This window comes from Pseudophryne corroboree, chromosome 3, assembly GCF_028390025.1.
Source record: "Pseudophryne corroboree isolate aPseCor3 chromosome 3, aPseCor3.hap2, whole genome shotgun sequence".
In the NCBI taxonomy this organism is placed as follows: Eukaryota; Metazoa; Chordata; class Amphibia; order Anura; family Myobatrachidae; genus Pseudophryne; species Pseudophryne corroboree.
Genome location: NC_086446.1, coordinates 285,241,397 through 285,268,168, shown reverse-complemented (window position 1 = coordinate 285,268,168; position 26,772 = coordinate 285,241,397). Strand labels below are relative to the sequence as shown.

The 26,772-nt window shown below is 46.5% G+C and overlaps 2 protein-coding genes across 2 annotated transcripts in view; one reads left to right on the top strand and one right to left on the bottom strand.

Moving 5' to 3' along the window:
• CHRNA4 (cholinergic receptor nicotinic alpha 4 subunit) overlaps positions 1–26,772 on the bottom strand; it is a 140,643-nt gene that overhangs the window by 15,479 nt on the left and 98,392 nt on the right. The window contains exon 5 of the mRNA XM_063959240.1: positions 11,768–13,148. Coding sequence (XP_063815310.1) covers positions 11,768–13,148 — 1,381 coding nt within the window. The remainder of the gene's footprint in view (positions 1–11,767; positions 13,149–26,772) is intronic.
• The window catches only part of COL20A1 (collagen type XX alpha 1 chain), a 295,073-nt gene that overhangs the window by 247,280 nt on the left and 21,021 nt on the right, over positions 1–26,772 (top strand). The window lies entirely within an intron of this gene.

The window sequence follows — 26,772 nt, the reverse complement described above, 5'->3', positions numbered from 1 at the left end:
CAGAAGAGCGCGAAGAAGGAGGAAGACGCCGCCGCAGAAAGGAGACGACGACGGACGCGGGGAGAAGAGCTCCGGTGGCCGCTGAAGAGGCCGGAAGACGTCGGGCCCCAGGAAGGAGATGTCCAGCGGCGGCTGGACGCGGAGCAGCGGAGGCGACGCCGCTGGCCAGGACGGGTCAGCGGCAGAAGACTGTGTCGGAGGCCCTCGGGTTAGGTAAGGCCTCAGTGAGGCTATCCTCCCCTCTTCCTCCCTCGACCACCAGGGACGGGCATTAGGCCCGCGGGCACAAGTCAGGCACTAGGCCTGTGGCGCAGTTAGGAGATTGGGGGTCATTTGTCTGATTAGGTGGTTTGGGCATTAGGCCCAAGCCACCCAACCCCTGCGGCACCAGATAGGCAGGCACTAGGCCTGGGGGGGCACATGTTGGGCACTAGGCCCACGAGAATAGTCAGGCCACCGGCCTGTGGGCACAGTTAGGCGGGCATTAGGCCCGAGGGGCAGTTCAGGCAATAGGCCTGTTGGGACATTAGAGGGCGCTAGGCCCTAGCGTATTTTGGCCAGTAAGTACAGATAAGGTGACCCTGGGCACAAGGCCCAGGTCACCCAACGGGCAGCAAGTTAGGCGGGCGCTAGGCCCGTGGGCGAAGTCAGGCCTCCGGCCTGTGTGCAGTTAGGGGGCGCCAGGCCCAGCGAAGCAGTGTTTTCCCCGAGGTGAGTAAAGGTGACACTGGGCGTTAGGCTCAGGCCACCCTGAGAGTACGGTAGGTGGGTGAGCTGTGCGGTCCCCACTGCTGGGTGTTCTGAGTCGGGTAGATAAAGGGACAGCACCGTTTTATGTTGTAACTCCGATAGTGTGATATATGTTGTTACCGTGCAGGGCAAAGTGTATGTGTTGTGTAAGTTGTGCATAGTTGTGTTGCACCACACCCACAGAGCTAGTTTGAGGGCTCTGCTGTTGTAGATAGTATAGGGTGTGACACTAGGTCAGAGTTAGGCCCTGCACGGCTGTTTCTCTTTGCCTCCTTACAGGGACCTGTAAGTGGAGAAGATCGGAGTGCAAGACTTGTGACGGTGAGTAGGATCCGTGTACGTCTGTCCCTTGTTTGTCCCCGAGCGCCGGAGTTAGGATTGCTCACGGACGTGAGAATCCCTTTCATCACACTACGTGCGAAAGCGCGAGTGTGTGAAAGCTGGGTAGCTGAGGCTTTGTGCCGGTGATGACCATTCACCCAGCCGGTGAAGGTCGCAGCCACCCCTGGGGTATCCCCTGTTCCACCGGAAGAAGGGTCGATACCCCCTTAATGTAGACCATTCTCTCCTCAGCTCGGTCGTCGGTCAGCTCCGAGAGGGAATCGCCGTGTCCGGATCCGAGTGAAGATTTCCAGGTCCGTTGAGGGTTCCGGTACCTGAAGGTGAGAGCGAGCGGCGCCTGGTGAGTACCGAGTCTACACCTGCACGGCAGCAGGCACCACCACACGCACCGGATCCCCACCACCTCTCACATGTGTGCTCCCCCTCCCTGTACTGTGCTGTATGTAGTGTGTGCTCCCTCCCTGTACTGTGCTGTATGTAGTGTGTGCTCCCTCCCCGTACTGTGCTGTATGTAGTGTGTGCTCCCTCCCCGTACTGTGCTGTATGTAGTGTGTACTCCCCCTCCCTGTACTGTGCTGTATGTAGTGTGTGCTCTCTCCCTGTACTGTGCTGTATGTAGTGTGTGCTCCCCCTCCCTGTACTGTGCTGTATGTAGTGTGTGCTCCTCCTCCCTGTACTGTGCTGTATGTAGTATGTGCTCCCTCCCTGTACTGTGCTGTATGTAGTGTGTGCTCCCTCCCTGTACTGTGCTGTATGTAGTGTGTGCTGCCTCCCTGTACTGTGCTGTATGTAGTGTGTGCTCCCTCCCTGTACTGTGCTGTATGTAGTGTGTGCTCCCTCCCTGTACTGTGCTGTATGTAGTGTGTGCTCCCTCCCTGTACTGTGCTGTATGTAGTGTGTGCTGCCTCCCTGTACTGTGCTGTATGTAGTGTGTGCTGCCTCCCTGTACTGTGCTGTATGTAGTGTGTGCTCCCTCCCTGTACTGTGCTGTATGTAGTGTGTTCTCCCTCCCTGTACTGTGCTGTATGTAGTGTGTGCTACCCCTCCCTGTACTGTGCAGTATGTAGTGTGTGCTCCCTCCCTGCACTGTACTGTATGTAGTGTGTGCTCCCTCCCTGTACTGTGCTGTATGTAGTGTGTGCTCCCCTCCCTGTACTGTGCTGTATGTAGTGTGTGCTCCCTCCCTGTACTGTGCTGTATGTAGTGTGTGCTCCCCTCCCTGTACTGTGCTGTATGTAGTGTGTGCTCCTTCCCTGTACTGTGCTGTATGTAGTGTGTGCTCCCCCTCCCCGTACTGTGCTGTATGTAGTGTGTGCTCCCTCCCCGTACTGTATGTAGTGTGTGCTCCCTCCCTGTACTGTGCTGTATGTAGTGTGCTCCCTCCCTGTACTGTGCTGTATGTAGTGTGTGCTCCCTCCCTGTACTGTGCTGTATGTAGTGTGTGCACCCTCCCTGTACTGTGCTGTATGTAGTATGTGCTCCTCCCTGTACTGTCCTGTATGTAGTGTGTGCTCCCTCCCTGTACTGTGCTGTATGTAGTGTGTGCTCCCTCACTGTACTGTGCTGTATGTAGTGTGTGCTCCCTCCCTGTACTGTGCTGTATGTAGTGTGTGCTCCCCCTCCCTGTACTGTGCTGTATGTAGTGTGTGCTCCTCCTCCCTGTACTGTGCTGTATGTAGTGTGTGCTCCCTCCCTGTACTGTGCTGTATGTAGTGTGTGCTCCCTCCCTGTACTGTGCTGTATGTAGTGTGTGCTCCTCCTCCCTGTACTGTGCTGTATGTAGTGTGTGCTCCTTCTCCCTGTCCTGTACTGTGCTGTATGTAGTGTGCGCTCCCTCCCCGTACTGTGCTGTATGTAGTGTGCGCTCTCTGTACTGTGCTGTATGTAGTGTGTGCACCCTTCCTGTACTGTGCTGTATGTAGTGTGTGCTCCCTCCCTGTACTGTGCTGTATGTAGTGTGTGCTCCTCCTCCCTGTACTGTGCTGTATGTAGTGTGTGCTCCCTCCCTGTACTGTGCTGTATGTAGTGTGTGCTCCTCCTCCCTGTACTGTGCTGTATGTAGTGTGTGCTCCCTCCCCGTACTGTGCTGTATGTAGTGTGCGCTCCCTCCCTGTACTGTGCTGTATGTAGTGTGTGCACCCTTCCTGTACTGTGCTGTATGTAGTGTGTGCTCCTTCCCTGTACTGTATGTAGTGTGTGCTCCCTCCCTGTACTGTGCTGCATGTAGTGTGTGCTCCTTCTCCCTGTGCTGTATGTAGTGTGTGCTCCCTCCCTGTACTGTGCTGTATGTAGTGTGTTCTCCCTCCCTGTACTGTGCTGTATGTAGTGTGTGCTACCCCTCCCTGTACTGTGCAGTATGTAGTGTGTGCTCCCTCCCTGCACTGTACTGTATGTAGTGTGTGCTCCCTCCCTGTACTGTGCTGTATGTAGTGTGTGCTCCCTCCCTGTACTGTGCTGTATGTAGTGTGTGCTCCCTCCCTGTACTGTGCTGTATGTAGTGTGTTCTCCCTCCCTGTACTGTGCTGTATGTAGTGTGTGCTACCCCTCCCTGTACTGTGCAGTATGTAGTGTGTGCTCCCTCCCTGCACTGTACTGTATGTAGTGTGTGCTCCCTCCCTGTACTGTGCTGTATGTAGTGTGTGCTGCCTCCCTGTACTGTGCTGTATGTAGTGTGTGCTGCCTCCCTGTACTGTGCTGTATGTAGTGTGTGCTCCCTCCCTGTACTGTGCTGTATGTAGTGTGTGCTCCCTCCCTGTACTGTGCTGTATGTAGTGTGTTCTCCCTCCCTGTACTGTGCTGTATGTAGTGTGTGCTACCCCTCCCTGTACTGTGCTGTATGTAGTGTGTGCTCCCTCCCTGTACTGTGCTGTATGTAGTGTGTGCTGCCTCCCTGTACTGTGCTGTATGTAGTGTGTACTCATCCTCCCTGTACTGTGCTGTAGGTAGTGTGTGCTACCTCCCTGTACTGTGCTGTATGTAGTGTGTACTTATCCTCCCTGTACTGTGCTGTAGGTAGTGTGTGCTACCTCCCTGTATTGTGTTGTATGTCGTGTGTGCTCCCTCCCTGTACTGTGCTGTATGTAGTGTGTGCTCCTCCTCCCTGTGCTGTATGTAGTGTGTGCTCCCTTCCTGTACTGTGCTGTATGTAGTGTGTTCTCCCTCCCTGTACTGTGCTGTATGTACTGTGTGCTACCCCTCCCTGTACTGTGCTGTATGTAGTGTGTGCTCCCTCCCTGTACTGTGCTGTATGTAGTGTGTGCTGCCTCCCTGTACTGTGCTGTATGTAGTGTGTGCTGCCTCCCTGTACTGTGCTGTATGTAGTGTGTGCTGCCTCCCTGTACTGTGCTGTATGTAGTGTGTGCTGCCTCCCTGTACTGTGCTGTATGTAGTGTGTGCTGCCCCTCCCTGTACTGTATGTAGTGTGTGCTCCCTCCCTGTACTGTGCTGTATGTAGTGTGTGCTGCCTCCCTGTACTGTGCTGTATGTAGTGTGTGCTGCCTCCCTGTACTGTGCTGTATGTAGTGTGTGCTGCCTCCCTGTACTGTGCTGTATGTAGTGTGTGCTCCCTCCCTGTACTGTGCTGTATGTAGTGTGTGCACCCTCCCTGTACTGTGCTGTATGTAGTGTGTGCTCCCTCCCTGTACTGTATGTAGTGTGTGCTCCCTCCCTGTACTGTATGTAGTGTGTGCTCCCTCCCTGCACTGTACTGTATGTAGTGTGTGCTCCCTCCCTGTACTGTGCTGTATGTAGTGTGTGCTCCCCTCCCTGTACTGTGCTGTATGTAGTGTGTGCTCCCTCCCTGTACTGTGCTGTATGTAGTGTGTGCTCCCCTCCCTGTACTGTGCTGTATGTAGTGTGTGCTCCTTCCCTGTACTGTGCTGTATGTAGTGTGTGCTCCCCCTCCCTGTACTGTGCTGTATGTAGTGTGTGCTCCCTCCCCGTACTGTGCTGTATGTAGTGTGTGCTCCCCCTCCCTGTACTGTGCTGTATGTAGTGTGTGCTCCCTCCCCGTACTGTGCTGTATGTAGTGTGTGCTCCCTCCCCGTACTGTGCTGTATGTAGTGTGTGCTCCCTCCCCGTACTGTGCTGTATGTAGTGTGTGCTCCCCCTCCCTGTACTGTGCTGTATGTAGTGTGTGCTCTCTCCCTGTACTGTGCTGTATGTAGTGTGTGCTCCCCCTCCCTGTACTGTGCTGTATGTAGTGTGTGCTCCTCCTCCCTGTACTGTGCTGTATGTAGTGTGTGCTCCCTCCCTGTACTGTGCTGTATGTAGTGTGTGCTCCCTCCCTGTACTGTGCTGTATGTAGTGTGTGCTCCCTCCCTGTACTGTGCTGTATGTAGTGTGTGCTGCCTCCCTGTACTGTGCTGTATGTAGTGTGTGCTGCCTCCCTGTACTGTGCTGTATGTAGTGTGTGCTGCCTCCCTGTACTGTGCTGTATGTAGTGTGTGCTCCCTCCCTGTACTGTGCTGTATGTAGTGTGTGCACCCTCCCTGTACTGTGCTGTATGTAGTGTGTGCTCCCTCCCTGTACTGTATGTAGTGTGTGCTCCCTCCCTGTACTGTATGTAGTGTGTGCTCCCTCCATGTACGGTGCTGTATGTAGTGTGTGCTCCCCCTCCCTGTACTGTGCTGTATGTAGTGTGTGCTCCCTCCCTGTACTGTGCTGTATGTAGTGTGTGCTCCCTCCATGTATTGTGCTGTATGTAGTGTGTGCTCCCTCCCTGTACTGTGCTGTATGTAGTGTGTGCTCTCTCCCTGTACTGTATGTAGTGTGTTCTCCCTCCCTGTACTGTATGTAGTGTGTGCTCCATCCCTGTACTGTGCTGTATGTAGTGTGTGCTCCATCCCTGTACTGTGCTGTATGTAGTGTGTGCTCCCTCCCTGTACTGTGCTGTATGTAGTGTGTACTCATCCTCCCTGTACTGTGCTGTAGGTAGTGTGTGCTACCTCCCTGTACTGTGCTGTATGTAGTGTGTACTCATCCTCCCTGTACTGTGCTGTAGGTAGTGTGTGCTACCTCCCTGTATTGTGTTGTATGTCGTGTGTGCTCCCTCCCTGTACTGTGCTGTATGTAGTGTGTGCTCCTCCTCCCTGTGCTGTATGTAGTGTGTGCTCCCTTCCTGTACTGTGCTGTATGTAGTGTGTTCTCCCTCCCTGTACTGTGCTGTATGTAGTGTGTGCTCCCTCCCTGTACTGTGCAGTATGTAGTGTGTGCTCCCTCCCTGTACTGTGCTGTATGTAGTGTGTTCTCCCTCCCTGTATTGTGTTGTATGTAGTGTGTGCTCCTCCTCCCTGTACTTTGAAACATATAAAATTAATAAAAGGGGGTTTGTAAAATGAAAAATCAATAACATCAGAAGTAGATTAAAGGCATGACAGCAGTGTCAATAGATACTGAAAGTGGGCATATCAGTCCTTGTATAGTCATATGTACGGATGTACATCAGGAAAGGGCACTGTAGCAGCATATGCATAAAGTCGCAAAGCAAAGGAGGCCCCAACTGTGTCTATCTCAGAATCAGGACCTCTGAGGGGTGACCCGCCCCCTTGGCAGACCCCTCCCCCTCAACAGACTCCACCCCCATTAGGGCTGCTTCCATAAATTTCCCAGGCTGGTGTTAGATCCCAATCCGCCCCTGGCAGGTGGCACTAGCTCAGCTGGCTAATAGCAGTGACTGATTCTGTGGGACATATAATTGTGACCCCCGGCGTGTGTGTAGTATAGGAATATGCGAGGACTCCGGATAAATAAAAATGAATACATTTATTTAATCATAAACAGTAAAGAATAATATGTAAAATGGTAAAACATACAATAAATCAATAAAATAATATAAAATGTCAGTATAGGGTGTTTCACTATGTGCTCTAGTAATATATTCTAATTAGCAATGCTCGCTTTAGTAGTCCACATGCATACTGAACCAATATATCACCCAAACAAATGCTTATTTACGGGTGGTCTTCAGTATGCCGACTGTCGGGATCCTGGCGCACAGTATACCGGCGCCGGAATCCCGACAGCCGGCATACCGACACTTTTTCTCCCTCGTGGGGGTCCATGATCCCCCTGGAGGGAGAATAAAATAGCGTAGCGCGCCACCGTGACCGCAGCGTGGCGAGCACAGCAAGCCCGCAAGGGGCTCATTTGCGCTCGCCACGCTGTCGATATGCCGGCGGTCGGGCTCACTGAGAAGAACTGTGGTCAGTGCAGGGTTAACACTCCCTCACCATAAACCGGGTGAGGGCGTCTGCAGGAAGCGGCTGTCTGAAGCCGAGTGTCAGGCTTCTGTGCTGTTCCCGTGCGATGTCCGCTGTGCTGCTTCTCCTGCTCCTGCTTCTCCCTCCCTCCGCCAATGTGTAGAACCACAGTCGCTCACCATGGAGGACCAGGCAAACTTTCTCCGACGAGCTCCCAACAGCCTCCATCTTCCTGCGACAGGTCACTTCCCACCTCACTCCTCCTCCCAACTGCCAGTGGCTCTCAAATGTGCTGCCACCACAATAATGGACTAGTGTGCTCTGCCCAGTGCGGCTACGCTGCCAGTGGTGTGAAGACGGCAGTCAAGCTCCACCCCTATCGTGTCCAGAATCGCGCATGCACGGTCCGGATTTCATTCGGCGCTGGGCGAATCCGGGGCATTGGGTAGGCTTTCTGGGGGTGCGTGAGACTGGCTGGTGGAACGGGAGCCTCCCGCAGAATGTTGGGGTGTCGTCAAGTATTCCTTGAATATTACGTACAGTATATCATACAGAGAATCAGGGAGGGTAGTTCTTCATCCTTCTACTACATTACAGCTTGTGAGCAGGGCCTTCCTACCTCTGTGATTGCCTGTTATTAACCAGTTTTGTTTTATCATTGTTGTTTCCAATTGTAAAGCGCAATGGAATTTGCTGCGCTATATAAGAAACTATTAATAAATAAATAATAATTATAAGAGGACACAATATTTAAGATGAGCCATTAAAACCCATCAATAGACACATAAGCAGCACTGTGGAACTGTTTCTGAGTCAGTTGCATTTGCGGACGCTGTTCCGTATGGCCGTGGCAGCCTGCTTACTAGATTATGGTAATGCAAGAATCCATCTTTGTATACTCCCCTTCCCATCCATTCTTGGGAACCAATTAAAAAAAAAATCATAATTTGCTCCACCTGCGATATCTCTCTACATGCTTTCATACAGTGACTGGATGTCAGCACTCCCGCCATCCACCAATCAGCATGCTGGCCACGGGCTGAAAGGCAGGTAGAGAATGCCTAGTTTTGTGACCACCATCGTGACCACCACCCACCCCTGCTCGAAGGCATCTAGAGTTGCGGGGCTCGAGTCAGCTGCCAAGTGTGCTTTACATTAAGATGGCCCTGTTTTATAGGAAGGAAGGGAAGATGATGGTGACCACAAAGTGATATGGTCCCATTCCCAATATGGCATCACAACCCCTCCATTTGCACAACATTGGAGATATACAGATACGTCCTCATACATTCAGCCTCAATACGCCATGCAGCACGAGATGCCTGGTGTATGAGCCGCCACATCCTGTGCAACTCTGTAACAGGTGTCCTTTTTGCCGAAAAGGAGTCTTATTCACAATGCAAGTGGCTGGGACACACGAGGAGGCGGTGCTGATTAATTTGATATACTGTATGACACTTGTATATTGTGTGTGACTGAGACTGTATATGGAGCAGAACAGAACTTGTATTGGAGAAAAGCTGTGACTTCCTGTACAGATTCAGAGGGTGTGATACAGGTTGCTGGCGGTTGGGATACTGTCAGACACATGACCGACACCAGAATCATGACAATAAGAATGCTGACAGGGGATAGGGTAATTATTTTATCCCTCCCCTGTCCTCTACCCTACCCCGCCTGTGTCAGCGACTAGGGCTAAGTTACTGGGGATGGCAGCCATGGCTAAGACTGGTTGGAGGGGTGGGGGGGATGGTTATGGCTAACTCACCCCTCAAGTGCCTAGCCCTAAACCCCCCTTCCCCCCCAACCCCCACCCCTCTAATCCTATGTGTCACCCTGTTGCTTACCTTGAGGATTGAAGCAATCGGTGTTCCATCGGTCACATGATCCCTGGCATCTCGACTGCAAGGGGATGCTGATAGCATCTTGATTCAGAGACTCGCATACAGATATACAAGTGTCATATATCATATTAATCATTTTTGCCAAAAATTATGTCCGACACTAGTAGATTCTAAGATGACCTGGCGTGCCAAGAGCGGCTACTTGGCATCACTGAGCAAAGATTTATGAGAACACATCTGTATAGAAGAAAATACTTATCTCTGAACTGTAATCCTCAAACATAATTTCCTATACTCTATCTCGCACCTACTATAGTACATATAGGAAAACTCTTACTCCCCTCCAATAATTCTAAGCTCTCTCAAGCCTCTTCCCTCATGCACTCTTCCATTCCTCCCTTTTGCCATTATCTCCCCCCAACATGCTTACACTCTGCTGCACACATCATCTTGTGGTTAGTTTTTATGTCTGTACGTGCATTATTGTTTGTTAATTATTTAGCTTGTTGTACAGTATTGGAATGTTATGCACTTTACAGTATAGCCTACTTATTTACACTATCTCTGTGTATGCACTCTATAAGGAGCTGCATACTCTTTTAGGGCACTCTATAAAGGTTATTAATAATAATAATAATAATAATAATAATAATAGTAGTAGGAGGGGTCCTTGACCCAAACCAACACATGAAACCGGAGAGTAAGAAACAGCTACTGGCCCTGAGTGCAGCCGGCAGGAAAACGATCCTTCAGGGATGGGTTGAAAGTAAACTCCCACAGATGCATTTATTTTTACCAAAACTCAATTTCTTGTTCAAAATGGATTGGATGGAAGCTATAGTAGAAAAATAAATAAATAGGTGGAACGTTTTTTCACATTGTAGCCGTCAAATATAGATACCCTCGCCCTTATTACCAGGCGCCAAATTCACCATAGCCTGAAAAACACTACTTGGTATCTTTCACAACTGGCAATACAAGACCCACCCATCTCACTTAGTTGATGGAGGGGAATAACCTGGCGTCCCCCTTGCAGGCCCTACAATAGGGGGTGACATGGCATCTAGCATTATGTCTATTCTTTGTATATTCCAATGTTTATTTTGGACATGATTGTGGCTCTGATATTAGTTTTCACAGTTAAGGGTATATTCAATTAGCAGCGATAACGAACTTTTCGCGCGAAAAAACGGACTTTTCCTGCGAAACGCAATTACAGCCTATTCAATTTTCCTGGAAAATTTATCGGTGATCATTTTTTCACTAATTCCACTTCACCTACTCTGAAGCAGGTGAAAAGTTGGAAAAAGTCACTATTTTAAGGTAAAAATGTTTGGATATGGTACAGAACTCCTGGGACACCCCCCTTAATGACTAATTAGACACGTTGAAGTTTTTAATTATTTTTAATTGGCCAATAATGACATGTCATTTTTGGGGTGAAAAAGTACAAAGTGATGGAAATTGGGGTTCAAGGTATGGGACAGGTATATTGGGGTGCTTTATGAGTGGGACAGATGTTTTTAGGCTTGCAGATGGGAGTAATCGGTCTGTTTCCACTTTTTTTAAAAGTACCCTAAAATGACCCAAATATATACTTATACCCATTTTCATGTACCCCAAATTTAATGAGAGCATTTATTTTGCTCAAAAAAAACTTGCTTTCTATCATTTTTTTGCATATTTAAAAAAATGCATATAACCGCCATTTCACACAATTTAAGTCCCCAAAAACTCTCTAATGTGATCTCTAATACACTTCTCTTCTGTTTTCCTGTTAGTTTAGCATTTTTTGGGGTACAGGCTGATTTCCCCATTTTCACCTGCACTTTTCACTGCAAGAATTTTCAGGTGAAACCCCGTTTGGAATTAAATAGGTCGAAAAACGGAGCGTTTTCGCGGCAATTTTCGCGAAAAATTTTCGGGTGAAAAATTGCCGCGAATTTGCGGATAATTGAATACCCTAGTTTGACTGTAGCAATTATATTGTGTATCCTTTCTCAAATAATCTACACTATGGGCCTAATTCAGACCTGATCGCTAGCAAACGATTTTTGCACTGCTGCGATCAGATAGTCGCCGCCTACAGGGGGAGGGTATTTTAGCTGTGCAAGTGTCCGAACGCATGTGTAGCAGAGCTGTACAAACAAATTTTGTGCAGTCTCTACGCAGCCCAGGACTTACTCAGCCATTGCGATCACATCAGCCTGTCCGTTACCGGAATTGACGTCAAGAACCCTCCCTGCAAATGCATGGACACGCCTGCGTTTTTCCAGACACTCCCTGAAAACGATCAGTTGACACCCACAAACACCTTTTTCTGTCAATCTCCTTGCGATCACCCGTGCAAACGGATTCGTCGCACAAACCCATTGCTGAGCAGCGACCCGCTTTATACCTGTGCGCAGTTTGGACCTGATCACCCGCTGTGCGAAAACGCACAGCAGCGATCAGGTTTGAATTACCCCCTATGACTTAATTGCAATGTACAATTTGTTCAATGTATATTTGATTCATGATGTCTAAATAAAAGTTTATAAAAAAATTATAATAATAGTAGTAGTAGTAGTAGTAGTAGTAGTAGTAGTAGTAGTAGTAATAATGATAGAAAAGAGACTTCAGTATACTCACGGAGAAATCAGCATCCTCTGCTCTTAGGTGGTCGGCAATATAGTGAACTCCCTCTATGGCCAGTTTGAGGGACGGGGACATTAACAGCACATGCTGTTCTTTGGCATTGACCGTTTTGGCAACTTGACTGGTGCCACTTGTATTATCTTGATTTTTAGGCTTGCATTTACACTGGGAATTATGACTCCCTTGCTTTCCTTCATGCACATGGCATCTCTGAGATAATGGGGAGCTGCTAGACTGACCATTGGTCTGAGAGGAATCCTCATGAAGGTAGCAGTATTGTATGCTTCTTGATCGACAACGAATTGTACCCTCATTGGTTTCCTTGGGGGTGTACATCTGTTGAACACTAACAGAACGTACTTTAGGCATCAGGTTGGACTGGGTTTCACCCAGAAGACGGGTCTGATTCTGTGGAGAAGGGCAGCTGGTGAGTGTGGACTCTTCACAGAGCATTGAATATTGTCCTGATGGTGACTTACAGACCACAGGGGAGTTTTCTGTTTGTTCCAACTGATGGCAGCATGAAGATGTAGGCGATGCCCTCTGACTGGTGGGACTGGCTGAAGATGAACTAACGGGAGTGGGTTCAATCTCAGTCTCAGACCAAAGTCTAGGTGGAGGGCTAGGTCTTCTGGTAAGCAAGGACTCAATTAGTTTCTTGCAGTTGTCTTTCGCAGGTCTTTTCATGAATAGGACTCGGGGGACAACATCCAAGAATATTCTGCGCACCCATGCTGGCATGGTGTGTGTGCGAGGGGAACGGTGGTGCACATTCAATACAAATACTGTGATGATAATAGAAAGCGTCACAAATATCATGGTGAAGAGAAGATATTCTCCAATCAATGGGATGACCAGTGAAGTGGATGGGATGATCTCTGTGATGAGAAGGAGGAAGACGGTCAAAGAAAGTAGTACTGAAATGCACAGTGTGATCTTCTCACCACATTCTGAGGGCAGGTAGAAGACCAGCACAGTCAAGCAGGAGATGAGAAGGCATGGGATGATAAGATTAATTGTGTAGAATAAAGGGAGTCTTCTAATTATAAAAGAATATGTAATGTCTGAGTAGATTTCTGTGCAGCACTCATACTTCTTGATGTTGTAGTTGCCAACAGCATTGACAATAACCCATTCTCCACTCTCCCAGTAGTCAAGCTGGTCAACGTGGCTTTGCATGCTAATCAAATCTATCTTGGCTTTGTCATATGTCCATGACCCAAATTTCATAGTGCAGTTCTGTTGGTCAAAAGGAAAGAAAGTAACATCAATGCTGCAGGAACTTTTGTAAATGGCAGGAGGCATCCACTTTATTTGTCCATCATGAAACAGGTGCGCTTTGGTCAGGTGGGTAACTGCAAAGTCTCCATCAGCACTTTGGAGAAAAACGATAGGAAAAGAAAAACATGATTACAGTAGCTCTGACAGTTACTTCCAGTATATGATAAATGGTATGGCTGCATTGGCATATTGAACAGATCTCAAATCAGAGCATTCAGAACATTTTAGAAAATGTATATTTGCTTGGATGGAGATTTGATTTTTATTTTATTAAATTTAATTATATTTAAAACATTTACCGTAACTTAGGTATTAGCTCAATAAAAATTAATTTAATTGGACATGCCTTGTCGTATTTTCCATGGGAAAAAAACGTGTTTGTCTGACAAGGTAGAATGTTCTGCTGTGTCATTGAAAGAACAGAATTCTTCCAGATAATGAGGTCTTCAAACAGTTAGACAAGTTCATGTGGACGTCAGTCTCAATTTATTGCACAAAATTCTCCATACCAACAGAAGCACAGAAGGTCCACTAATGGCCATTGTAGTTTTACCAATGTAGATTATTATCTACCCAGCTGCTAGTCTGAGAAAAGTGACCATCACAGCAACATTGGACTTGAGTATCGTTGACTACAGTATATTGTATTAGGTAGGTGTTGTCATAAAAAAACTCACTCCAAAGCACTAGCAGAACTATATGGACCTTCGGCCTCCAGCATTTGTGAGATATACATGGTTGCTGCTCAATGGACAATTCTCGTACCGAAGCACATAAGAAATATTGGCATAACAGAACTGAGCTCTCAGCAAAAACTGAGAGATGTGTATCACAAAAAATGTCACGGGTTCATTGACACTGGACCTGCTGATCTGCTAGATGGTGAGATTGGGTGTTTATTTTCCATTTTATTTCTGTATGGAGTTTGCATTTATACTTGACCTCTAGCACAGGCATTCCCAACCACGGTCCTCAAGGCACACCAACAGTGCAGGTTTTACGGATATCCAGGCTGCTGCACAGATGGTTAAATCAAAATAACTGAGCTACTAATTAAGTCACCTGTGCTGCAGCCTGGATATCACTAAAACCTGCACTGTTAGTGTGCTTTGAGGAACGTGGTTGGGAATGCCTGCTCTAGCATCTGACTCCCCTGTCCTTACGCAGCGCTGCAGAATCACCCAGAAGTGCTGGGAATGCTCAGTACTGGCGGCGGCGCCAACACTTTACACTCCTGACAACAAACATTACACCCTTGGCCACAGACATGACACCCCCAGAGTATGTAGCCCCTGGCCACGAGCATGACACCCCCAGAGTATGAAACCCCTGGCAACAAACATTACACCACTGGCAATGAGTATGACACCTAGAGCATGAAACCCCTGGCAATGAGCATTACACTCCTGTCAATGAACAATACACACCTGGCCACAAGCATGACACCCCCAGAGCATGAAACCCCTGGCTACGAGCATGACACCCAGAGCATGAAACCCTGGCAAAAAGCATGGCACCCCTGGCATCAAACATGACACCCAGAGCATGAAACCCCTGGCAACAAGCATGACACCCCTGGTAACAAACATGACACCCAGAGCACGAAACCCCTGGCACTGTGCATTACACCCCTGGCAACCAGCATGACACCTCTAGCATCTGACTCCCCTGTACCTGCACAGTGTAGCAGCATTATCCGGAAGTGCCAGGAATGCTCAGTGCTGGTGGTGGCACCAACACTTTACATCCCCAAAGCATGCAACCCCTGGCAATGAGCATGACACCAACAGCATGAAACCCCTGGTAACAAACATTACACCCCTGGCAACGAGCATGACAACTAGAGTATGAAAGCCCTGACAACGAGCATTACACCCCTGGCAACAAACATTACACCCCAGAGCATAAAACCCCTGGCAACAAGAATGACATCCAGAGGATGAAACCCCTGGCAATGAGCATTACATTGCTGGCAATGAACATGACACTCAGCACATGAAACCCCTTGCAATGATTATTACACCCCTGGCCAAGAGCAAGACACCCTCATAGCATGAAACCCCTGGCAATGAGCATGACACCCTGAGCATGAACGCCCTGGCCAAGAGCATGACACCCTCATAGCATGAAACCCCTGGCAATGAGCATGACACCCTGAGCATGAAAGCCCTGGCAATGAGCATGACACCCAGCGCATGGAACCCAGAGCATGAAACCTCTGGCAACAAGCATGACTCCTAGAGCATGAAACCCCTGGCAATGAGCATTACATCCCTGGCCACGAGCATGACACCCCCAGAGCATAAAACCCTTGGCAATGAGCATTACACCCCTGGCAACAAGCATGACACCTAGAGAATGAAACCACTGGCAACAAGCATGACATCCAGCGCATGAAACCCCTGGCAATGAGCATTACACCCCTGGCAAGGAGCATGACACCCAGCACATAAAACCTCTGGCAACAAGCATGACACCTCTGGCAATGAGTATTACACCTCTTGCGTCTGACTCCCCTGTCCCTGCGCAGTGCTGAAGCATCTTTCAGAAGTGCTGGGAATGCTCAGTGCTGGTGGCGGTGCCAACATGTTACACTCCTGGCAACAAGCATTACACCCCTGGCCACAAACATGACACCTCCAGAGCATATAACCCCTGGCAACAAGCATTACACCCCTGGCCACGAGAATGACACCCAACAAACATTACACCACTGGCAATGAGCATGACACTGAGTGCATGAAACCCCTGGCAATTTGCATTACACTCCTGGCAATGAACAATACACCGCTGGCCATGAGCATGACACCCCCAGGGCATGAAACCCCTGGAAATGAGCATTACACCCTTGGCAACAAGCATGACACCTAGAGCATGAAATCTGGGGCAATGAGCATGACACCCAGAGCAAGAAACTCCTGGCAACAAGCATGACACTCCTGGCAACAAGCATGACACCCAGAACACGAAACCTCCTGGCACTGTGCATTACACCCCTGGCAATAAGCATGACACCCAGTGCATGAATCCCCTGGCAACGAGTAGTACACCTCTAGCGTCTGACTTCCCTGTCCCTGCACAGTGTTGCAGCATTATCCGTAAGTGCTGGGAATGCTCAGTTCTGGTGGCGGCACCAACACTTTACACCCTGGGTAACAAGCATTATACCCCTAGCCACAAACATGCACCCCCAGAGCATGAAACCCCTGGCCAAGACCATGACACCCAGAGCATGAAACCCCTGGTAACAAACATTACACCCCTGGCAATGAGCATGACAACTAGAGCATGAAAGCCCTGGCAATGAGCATTACACCCCTGGCAACAAACATTACACCCCCAGGGCATAAAACCCCTGGCAACAAGCATTACACCCCTGGCAACAAGCATGACACCTAGAGCATGAAACCCCTGGAAATGAGCATGACACCAGGAGGATGAAACCCCTGGCAATGAGCATTACACCCCTGACAATGAACATGATACCCAGCGCATGAAATCTCTTGCAATGAGTATTACACCCCTGGTCAAGAGCATGACACCCTCATCGCATGAAACCCCTGGCAATGAGCATGACACCTACAGCATGAAACCCCTGACAATGAGCATGACACCCAGAGCATGAAAGGCCTGGCAATGAGCATGACACGCAGTGCATGAAACCCCTGGCAATGAGCATGGAACCTAGACCATGAAACCTCTGGCAACATGCATGACTCCTAGGGCATGAAACCCCCTGGCAATGAGCATTACACCCCTGGCCACGAGCATGACACCCCCAGAGCACGAAACCCTTGACAATGAGCATTACACTCCTGGCAACAAGAATGACACCTAGAGAATGAAACCACTGGAAACAAGCATGACCCCTAGAGCATGAAACCCCTAGCAACAAGCATGACACCCCTGTCAATAAGCATGACACACAGAGCATGAAACCCGCGACAATGAGCATTACACCCCTGGCAATGAGCATTACACCCAGCACATAAAACCACTGGCAACAAGCATGACACCCCTGAAAATTAGTATTACCTCCCTAGCGTCTGATTCCCCTGTCCCTTCACAGTGCTGCAGCATTATCCGGAAATGCCGGGAATGCTCAGCGCTGGTGGCGGCGCCAACACTTTACTCCCCTGGTAACAAGCATTATATCCCTAGTCACAAACATGTACCCCAAAAGCATGAAACCCCTGGCATTGAGCATTACACCCCTGGCAATGAGCATGACACCCTGTGCATAAAACTCCTGGCAACAAGCATTACACCCCTGGCAACGAGTATTACACCCCTGGCCAAGAGCATGACACGATCATAGCATGAAACCCCTGGCAATGAGCATGACAACTAGAGAATGAAACCCCTGACAATGAGCATGACACCCAGAGCAGGAAAGCCCTGGCAACGAGCATGAAATCCGGTGCATGAAAACCCTGGCAATGAGCATGACACCCAGTGCATGAAACCCTTGGCAACGAGCATGGAACCCAGAGCATGAAATCCCTGGCAAAGAGCAGGCAATTTAAAAGTAATTAGAAGCCTTACTGAGTGGCATAATGTGTCAGGGGCATTGTGGTGTGTGGCATAATGTGTCACAGGCAATACGTTGTGTGGCATACTGTATCACGGGCATTGCGGTGTGGTATAATATGCCAGGGGCATCGCAGTGTGTGGCGTAATGTGTCAGGGGCATTGTGGTGTGTGGCATAATGTATAACAGGCATTACGGTGTGTGGCATACTGTATCACGGCCATTGGGGTGTGTGGTATAATGTGTCCGGGGCATTGTGGTTTGTGCCATAATGTGTCACAGGCATTACGGTGTAGGGGCATAATGTGACAAGCCCAATACCGTTTGTGGTATAATGTGTAAGGGGCATTACAGTGTGATATAATGTATAATGGACATTGTAGTGTGTGGCATAATGTGTAAGGGGCATTACTATAAGGACGAAAAATGACAAATATGAGTCAAGATATTTTTTTTTCCTGTGGTGGCTAACGTCTGGGCGTGCAGATTGCAAAACTGGGGTATAAGGTAGTATTTTCCTGCAATACCATGGCCCTTGCAGTGAGGCCATGCCCCTTGCAATGAGGCCGCACACACCCGCCTACAGTCCGCTCAAATTCTTTGCTTTTTAAATAGCAATAGGGAGGGGGAGGGGGGTGGGTGTACGCTGAAAATTTTTTTGGCTTGGGGGAGCAAAATTTCTAGTTACGCCACTACTCTAGACTCAAGAAGAGCAGGAAGACAAGCTATAACTAAAACACAGCCTTCACGCACATCACAGAAACTCTGGCATGCAGAAGGTAATTTTCTTAATATGTGGCCAATTACCATAGATAGGTTATATATTCTGTGCGAAAATCTAATTATACATATTTTTCACACTAGACCTGTAATTTTTAAATATTTATTTGAACAATTAGTCTTGAATTCTGACGCTTACACATTATCAGAAATCCCTAAGTGTTACCTTGTTAAATTATTTCCTGTCTTACACATTTAAAAGGCTTACTAAGAATATTTCAGTAACCTCACATTTAAATAAAGGAAGCTGTTAGTGTGGGAAAGCACCATTTGTTGAGTAGAGTAAGTCAGACTGAATGGTTTGGAGCCTGTGGTCACACACTGCTGTGTTGATAATGCAGAAACTGTTTGGCAGCTATTTGTGATAATGAAATATTTATATTGGTTTCATTAATGGAAAATTACAACTAAACTGCAGCCTGCTATGTTTATTATGAGTATTTTATACCATTTCACAAAATGACAAGTAATATTTCCTAGAATTTCACATACTGGGTATAATATGTGCCCATAGAGGAAGTTACTTCTCTCTGCGTGACTCCTTCATCTGATAGACATAAATGTTTCTAATCTACTGACAACTGTCATGGAATTGTATTTATTTCAAATTACTCAGGTATGGAACCTGCACATATCTCTTTGTCTATTTATAAAAAAAATCTTTCAAATGGAAAGCTTATATCAGAATGCTCATATGTTTTATTTATATAGTAGTGCAGGCACGCAGGTGTTGAACAGCTGTATTTTGTTTAAAATTGGTGTGCAGTGCTTTAGGATACATTTATCTACAACTGTGTAGGATTACTCTTGGATTGTTGCAAAGACAGCAGCATGGTCAGTAATAGCCCCCCCTGGCCCTTTCTATACATGTGCAATGATTTTACATACTCAGTAGCGTTTTGTTCATATGTTTGTAAATCCAGTCATCAGGACACAGAGACATGTGAGTTCACTGCTGTGCTATTTATTCCATCACCAACTCCAGACACACTGCACACTGGACCACCCACTTCCCAGCATCCCCCTGGTCCTAGGGACCATCACTGAAGATTCAGGCTTACACATGTTAGTAAGGGAGTGTCTACAAATATTAAGCATTCTAATACACTAACATCACATCCTCTTTTCTTTAAAGATAAGACCTATACGCTTCAATGCAACAATTAACAACGTCATATTAAGAACATCATCTAACACGTTTCAATGAGTCTCTCAGGTCTGCGTATTTTCCTTTTGGGTCTTTCATACACAGTCTGTGTTTCATCGACTACAGAGCCGGCCTTAGGCATAGGCAAACTAGGCAAATGCCTAGGGCATTTGGTATGCTTAGGGGCACCAGCAGCTTCTGCTGATTAAAATTATATGCAGCATGCCTATATTTTGTGTGTGACTGCGGCTGTATCTGCATTCGAAATGCTACGTTGCGTGTATTCCTGGAAATCACTGTAATGTAGCATTTCGTATATGCAGATACAGCCGCAGTCGCACACAGAATATAGGCATACCGCATATCCTTTTAATCAGCAGAAGCTGCTTGTGCATTCTAGCCACATAGTAATGCAAATAAGATGCATTTTCATAAACAAAATGCGCCTGACGTTAGCAGCGCTGCCAGCTGACTCATGCCAGGCATCTCTTGCAGAACTAGCGGTGGTGCTAGGGGGCACCAGCCAAAATCTTGCCTAGGGCATATTATTAGTTAGGGCCGGCTCTGATCGACCATGTTGGACCTTTCTAGAATCGTGGTTTGTTCACCATTATCAGGATCATCATACATGTCAGATGAAGGGTATTCTTCAGTCATGTTGTCTTCATTATGGTTAGGTTGAGATCTTAAATCCACCCGATTTCTTCTTACTTCCGTTCCACGCTCTGTACATATAGTATAAGATCTTGGTGCTACTTGTGCTTGCACAATACCTTTCTGCCCCCAAATACCTTTCTCATGATCTCTGAGATGGACTTGGTCACCCGATTTTAGATCAGATAAGCTTTTTGCTCGCCTGTCATGGAACAGTTTCTGTTTCGCCTGTTGACGTTCCTTACTCAGTCTGACCAACGCTGAGTTATGTGTATTAAGCAGTTCATCATGTATCGGGAGATTTGCTCTAATCCTCCTTCCCATCAGCATTTGTGCAGGAGAAAGTCCATTCTGTAAAGGTGTACTGCTGTAGATTAAAAGACTTTTGTAGAAATCTTCTTTACCTTCTTGAGCTTTTTTCATGAGACTCTTTACAGTTTTTACTGAACTTTCCACCAACCCATTTGAGCATGGATAGTGGGGACTTGACATAGTATGGACAAATTCCCACTCATCAGCAAATTGTCTAAATTCAGCACTGGAAAGCTGAGGACCATTGTCAGTGAACACTTCCATAGGAACACCATGCCCTGCAAAGATTGACTTCATGCAATTGATTACGGCTATACTAGTAGTTGTATGTAGTGTCTTCACCTCAGGGTAGTTAGAGTACTAATCAGTCACGACAATGTACGTTTTCCCATTACAATCAAACAAATCTGCACCAACTTTCTGGTACGGTCTCTCTGGCACTGCGTGAGGACTCAGTGGCTCGACTTGTTGTTTCGGTCTATACGTAAGACATAATTCACATGTAGCTGTAGTCTGTGCTATGTCTTGGTTCATTCTTGGCCAATACATAACTTCACGCGCTCTCCGCTTACATTTTTCTTCTCCTAAGTGGCCTTCATGTATCTTGCACAGCATAGTTTTTCTTAGTCGTACAGGTATTACAAACCTATTGCCTTTGTAAATAATACCATCGACAACTGTAAGGTCACTGCGGTACATCCAAAAATCATGGATAGACAGCGGGCACACATGTTTTTCTGCTGGCCAACCTTTCAGAATGATATCTTTCAACACTTTCATTGTGTCATCTGTCTCAGTTCTTTCCTAATCTGTTCTTGTTTTGCAAGAGATACTGGTAGAGAAGCTACTATCAAATTAACATAGGCTTCTATCTCTTCATCCAACAGACTTTTGGAACCTTCACTTTTGTCCACAGCACGAGAAAGTGTATCAGCAATGTACATGTATTTGCCGGGACAGTACAGCAAGTGTACATAATATTTCTGTAGTCTGATAAGCATTCGTTGAATTCTCATGGGACAGTCATGTAATGATTTTGTCATGATAGCTACCAATGGCTTGTGGTCAGTTTCCACTGTAAATATTTGACCATACACAAACTGATGAAATCGCTCACATGCATATGTGATCGCTAGAAGTTCTTTTTCTATAGGAGCATACCTTGTTTCAGCACTTGTCAGTGCTCTTGATGCATAGACTACTGGTTGCCATGTATCCTCATGTTCCTGTAACAGTACTGAGTCTAGGCCAAATTGCGAAGCATCTGCTGAAATCCTTATTCTTTTCGCAGGATCAAAGAATTTTAGCACTGGTTGCTCTGTAATGATCTGTTTCAAGTTTTGCCAACTTTCTTCTTGTTCATGTGACCACATCCACTCGTTATCTTTGTCCAACAACCATCTAAGAGAGGCTGTTCGTTCAGAGAGTTGAGAAATAAACTTTCCTAAGTAAATAATCATTCCTAGGAATCTTCTGGCGTCGTCTTTGTTGTTAGGACGTTACATGTTCACTATGGCTGATATATTCCTTGGGTCTGGTTTTATAACTTGATCCGAGACCACGTCGCCCATAAAGGTAAGTGTATTCACGCTAAATTCACATTTGTCCTTGTTTAGCTTTAGATTCACTTTCTTGACAAGTTCCATTACTTGTCTCAATCTAGAATCATGTTCTTCCTTTGTAAATCCCCAGACAATGTCATCCATCATTGTTTCAACACCTGGAATATGTTCAAAAATCATGTGTATCTTTTTGTGATATATTTCTGGAGCAGACAATATTCCATATGGTAGTCAAAGAAATCTGTATCGACCTTCTGGTGTATTAAATGTACAAAGCTTTGAGCTGGCCTCATCTAGCTTCATTTGCCAGAATCCTGAAGATGCGTCCAATTTACTGAACCATTTGCTCCTGCAAATTGCGACATGATTTCATCTCTGGTTGGTAGTTTGAAATGTTCTCGTTTAATAGCTTTGTTTAAATCTCTGGGGTCTAGACATATTCTGAGTTGTCCATTTTTCTTTTCAACAATTACTAAGGAGCTTACCCATTCAGTAGGCTCATCAACTTTCTGTATCACACCCAAGGCTTCCATGCGATTTAACTCTTGTTTCAGATTTTCTCTCAGCGCAAACGGCACTTTTCTACAGGGGTGTATCACTGAAGAAACTTGCGTGTCTATATTTATTATGCTCTGCAGGCAAACAACCTAGACCTTCAAACAAGTCTCTGTATTCTGTAAACATCGATTTGCAGTCATCTTCTACTTGTGATGTCACCATAAAAACTTTCTTTAGCAAGCTTAGTTTCTCACAGGAACTTAATCCTAGAATCGGTTGCACACTTTTTATCCACAATCAGTAGAGCTGTTTTAAACTGTTGTCCCTTATATTTCAGTGTCACTAAGCATGTACCTTTCACAGGAATTTCCTCCCCAGTGTACCCTGTAACTTTCACTTTGGCTGGATGAATTTTTGGTTTTACTCTAAAAGTCTTATAGTCTTGAAACAATATTAAATTCACCTGCGCGCCAGTATCATGCTTAAAGGGAATAACAATCTCGTTCACAGTTAAAGGGACAATCCATTCTTTCTTATCTGCACTGCAAAGTTCAATGCAATCCACAAAGAAATACTCTCTTTGTTTAACAGCATGCACATTGCTTGTTTCCCTTTTCATTTTACAGCATTTGGCAAAATGATTAAGTCTACCACATTTCATGCAGGTTTTACCATAAGCAGGGCACATTTTAGGATTGTGAGCATTTCCACATCTACTACACATTTCCTTATTAGACTGTGGCTTAGATTGCTTCATTATTGAGAATGGAGGTTTGCTTGGATCTGTGTTCTGCACTACATGGACAGCAGCATCAACTTCCTTGTGTAACTTTTTGGCTTGAAATCTAGTTATTTCTGCAGATCTGCACATAGTCACTGCCTTATCTAGTGTTAGGTCTTGCTCTCTCGGCAATCTCTCTCTGAGTCCATTATCAGGTATTCCACAGACAATACGATCTCTAATCAGTGAATCCTTTAAATCACCAAAGTCACACGTTTTACTGAGTGATTGCAGCTCTGTAACATACTGATCAAATCCATCTACAGACTTCTGATCACATGTGAAAAACTTATATCTTTCATATGTCACATTTTTCCTTGGCACAAAGCAGTGGTTCCCAAACTGTGTGCCGTGGCACCCTGGGGTGCCGCGGGACACTTGCAGGGGTGCCTCAGGTTGGTGGTCAAGGACCAATTCAAAATATTTATTGTCAATTTAATAGGCAAAACCAGTGCTGATGGCTTCCAGTTATAAAATACGTGGACACACAGAAGCAAATCTTGTCCCTCACCACATAACTGACCCTAAGGATGACATATAAACATAATTTACTTAATCTAATATTTTTTTCTAAATTTCTCAATAAGAAAAATGTGGCCTAGGGGTGCCGTGAAAAAAAAATCTGACACTCCAGGGTGCCGTGACTCACAAAAGTTTGGGAACCACTGGCACAAAGTAATCTACAAACTTTTGCATTATAGAAAATAGCACCATATTCTGCCCCTCATCAAACTGAAAACTATTATAAATGTCCAGCACATCCTCTCCTATCACATGGAGGAAAATGGATGCCTTCGTTTTCTCAGCCTCTGTATCAGCTCCACATGCAGCAAGATATATATTAAACCTTTGCTTAAATCTTTTCCAGTTTCCAGACAAGTTACCAGACATCAGCATGCCAGTTGGAGGAGCTAGTTTATCCATGGTTACTCACTGTTTGAAGAGAGGAGCACACGGCAGGCTTTGCAGACACCGAGTATCACAGCCTTACAGACTGCTGCAGGATTCTTTCACACTTTGAGAGCAGTAGCAGTCCAAGTTAAAATTCTTCTGACACCATGTTTTGTTCATATGTTTGTAAATCCAGTCATCAGGACACAGAGACATGTGAGTTCACTGCTGTGCTGTTTATTCCATCACCAACTCCAGACACACTGCACACTGGACCACCCACTTCCCAGCATCCCCCTGGTCCTAGGGACCATCACTGAAGATTCAGGCTTACACATGTTTGTAAGGGAGTGTCTACAAATATTAAGCATTCTAATACACTAACATCACAAGTAGCGATATAACTTCTGAACAAGCTACTGTTTTCCAGCGTCCAAGACAAGGATTGCACATGATTAGTAGATGCTAGTATGATGCAGAAGTACTGCTTTGACTTTTGGGGTAATGCTAGGGATCTAAAATGATGTCTAGCACCACCTGCATCAGCCAGTAGGGGCGTAAGGAACATAGGCAGGTATATTAACCTGAAGAAGGGATAAAGAAGTGATAAAGCAGTGATAACGCACCAGCCAATCAGAACGGATTTGAAAAATGACAGTTAGGAGCTGACTGGCTGGTGCATTATCACCTTGCACTTATCATTGCTTTATCACTTCTTTTTCTTTTCTCCAGGTTAATACATCTACCCCAGTGTCTCTGTATACTAGACGGTTCCGATATGAATGGTCGACCATGTTATGGTCGACAGTCATTAGGTCGACCACTATTGGTCGACATTGACATGGTCGACATGGACACATGGTCAACACATGAAAATGGTCGACACATGAAAGGTCGACACATGAAAAGGTCGACGTGCGTTTTTTTAACTTTTTTTGGTGTCATTTTTAGCGTAAAGTGACTGGGAACCCCAATTAGTGCACAGTGTCCCTCGCATGGCTCGCTTCGCTCACCATGCTTCGGGCATGGTGCCTTCGCTCCGCTACCGCTTCGCTCAGCACAGATTACCGTTCCAATCGTAGTCCACGTGGATCGTAAAGTGTGGAAAAGTTCCCCAAAAGAAAAAAGTTAAAAAACTCACGTCGACCTTTTCATGTGTCGACAATTTTCATGTGTCGACCATTTTCATGTGTCGACCATGTGTCCATGTCGACCATGTCAATGTCGACCAATAGTGGTCGACCTAATGACTGTCGACCATAACATGGACGACCATCTGAACGGATACCATACTAGACCATGCATGCTACTTTCCTTCATGTTGGATATGATGCAACATTTCACATGAGGAGCGGCAACATATTCAGCAAAACCACCTTAGCTTCCATACTGTACTGTGAACTACAGTCTTCTGATACCCTACAATACATACTAAGCACCACTCCATAACAGGATTTTATTGTGGCAATAGTTGAATGCTATATTATTTGTATTTGACAGCCCATCATGTAATTGAGTTTGTGGTGGCGGTATTCAAGGCTATGTAGAGAAGGCATCAGCCAATAATGTGCAACCTTCACCAGCTCATGACCAATTAGGTGCTAGCTTCTCCACTCCCAGCCAGGATATCACATTTGATAGTTACAGTAGCACAGCCCTATCAACAAGGCAAATAATAATATCTAGCAACCTGTACAGATACCCACTGCATTTAAAAAATACTATTAAAAAAAATTCATTTCTATAGAAGTGCTTCATAAATGCTGTACCTTAAAGTTGGATCAGTGCACAGAATGGCTGTACTCACTATATGTAGGTGATGGGTATATTTTGAGGCCTTAGGGTCTCATTCAGATGTGGAGGCTATTTGCATTGCTGCTGTGTGCGATGTGAAAATATGTGTTAATGCAGGAGTAGGCATCTGAAGAAAAATGTATGTCTGCTGCCTTCATTGTATAACCAAGTGCTGTGTCTGATGATGCAGCATCGGATCACCATCATGGCCATTGGTTGCAATGATCGCAGTCATTGTCCTGGGCAGTGATCAGCACCGCCTCATCGCCGGCCCCAAATGGCCGCAGCCTGTCAATCAGGCTGCAGCTTAGGGGACACTGCGTGCGACCATGAGTGACCTGTTCTGCACATGCACACTCCACCCACCATCAGCACTGTATGCAAACCATCAGTTTTGCATACAACGCCGAAACAGGACCATGGGGGGTCATCCCATGTTGATTGCACGCTGCAGATTTTCGCAGCGCAGCAATCAGGTTACTACTGCACATGCGTATGCACCACAATGCGCATGCACGTCGTATGGGTTGCTGTGCAAGGCTTCTAGCGACAAATCCATTCACACAACCGATCGCAAGGAGATTGACAGGAAGAGGGCGTTTATGGGTGTCAACTGACCGTTTTCTGGGAGTGGTAGGGAAAACGCAGGCGTGTCCAGGTGTTTGCAGGGTGGGTGTCTGACGTCAATTCCGGGACTGGACAGGCTGAAATGATCGCAAGGGCTGAGTAAGTTCAGACCTACTCAGAAACTGCAAAAAACTTTTTCAT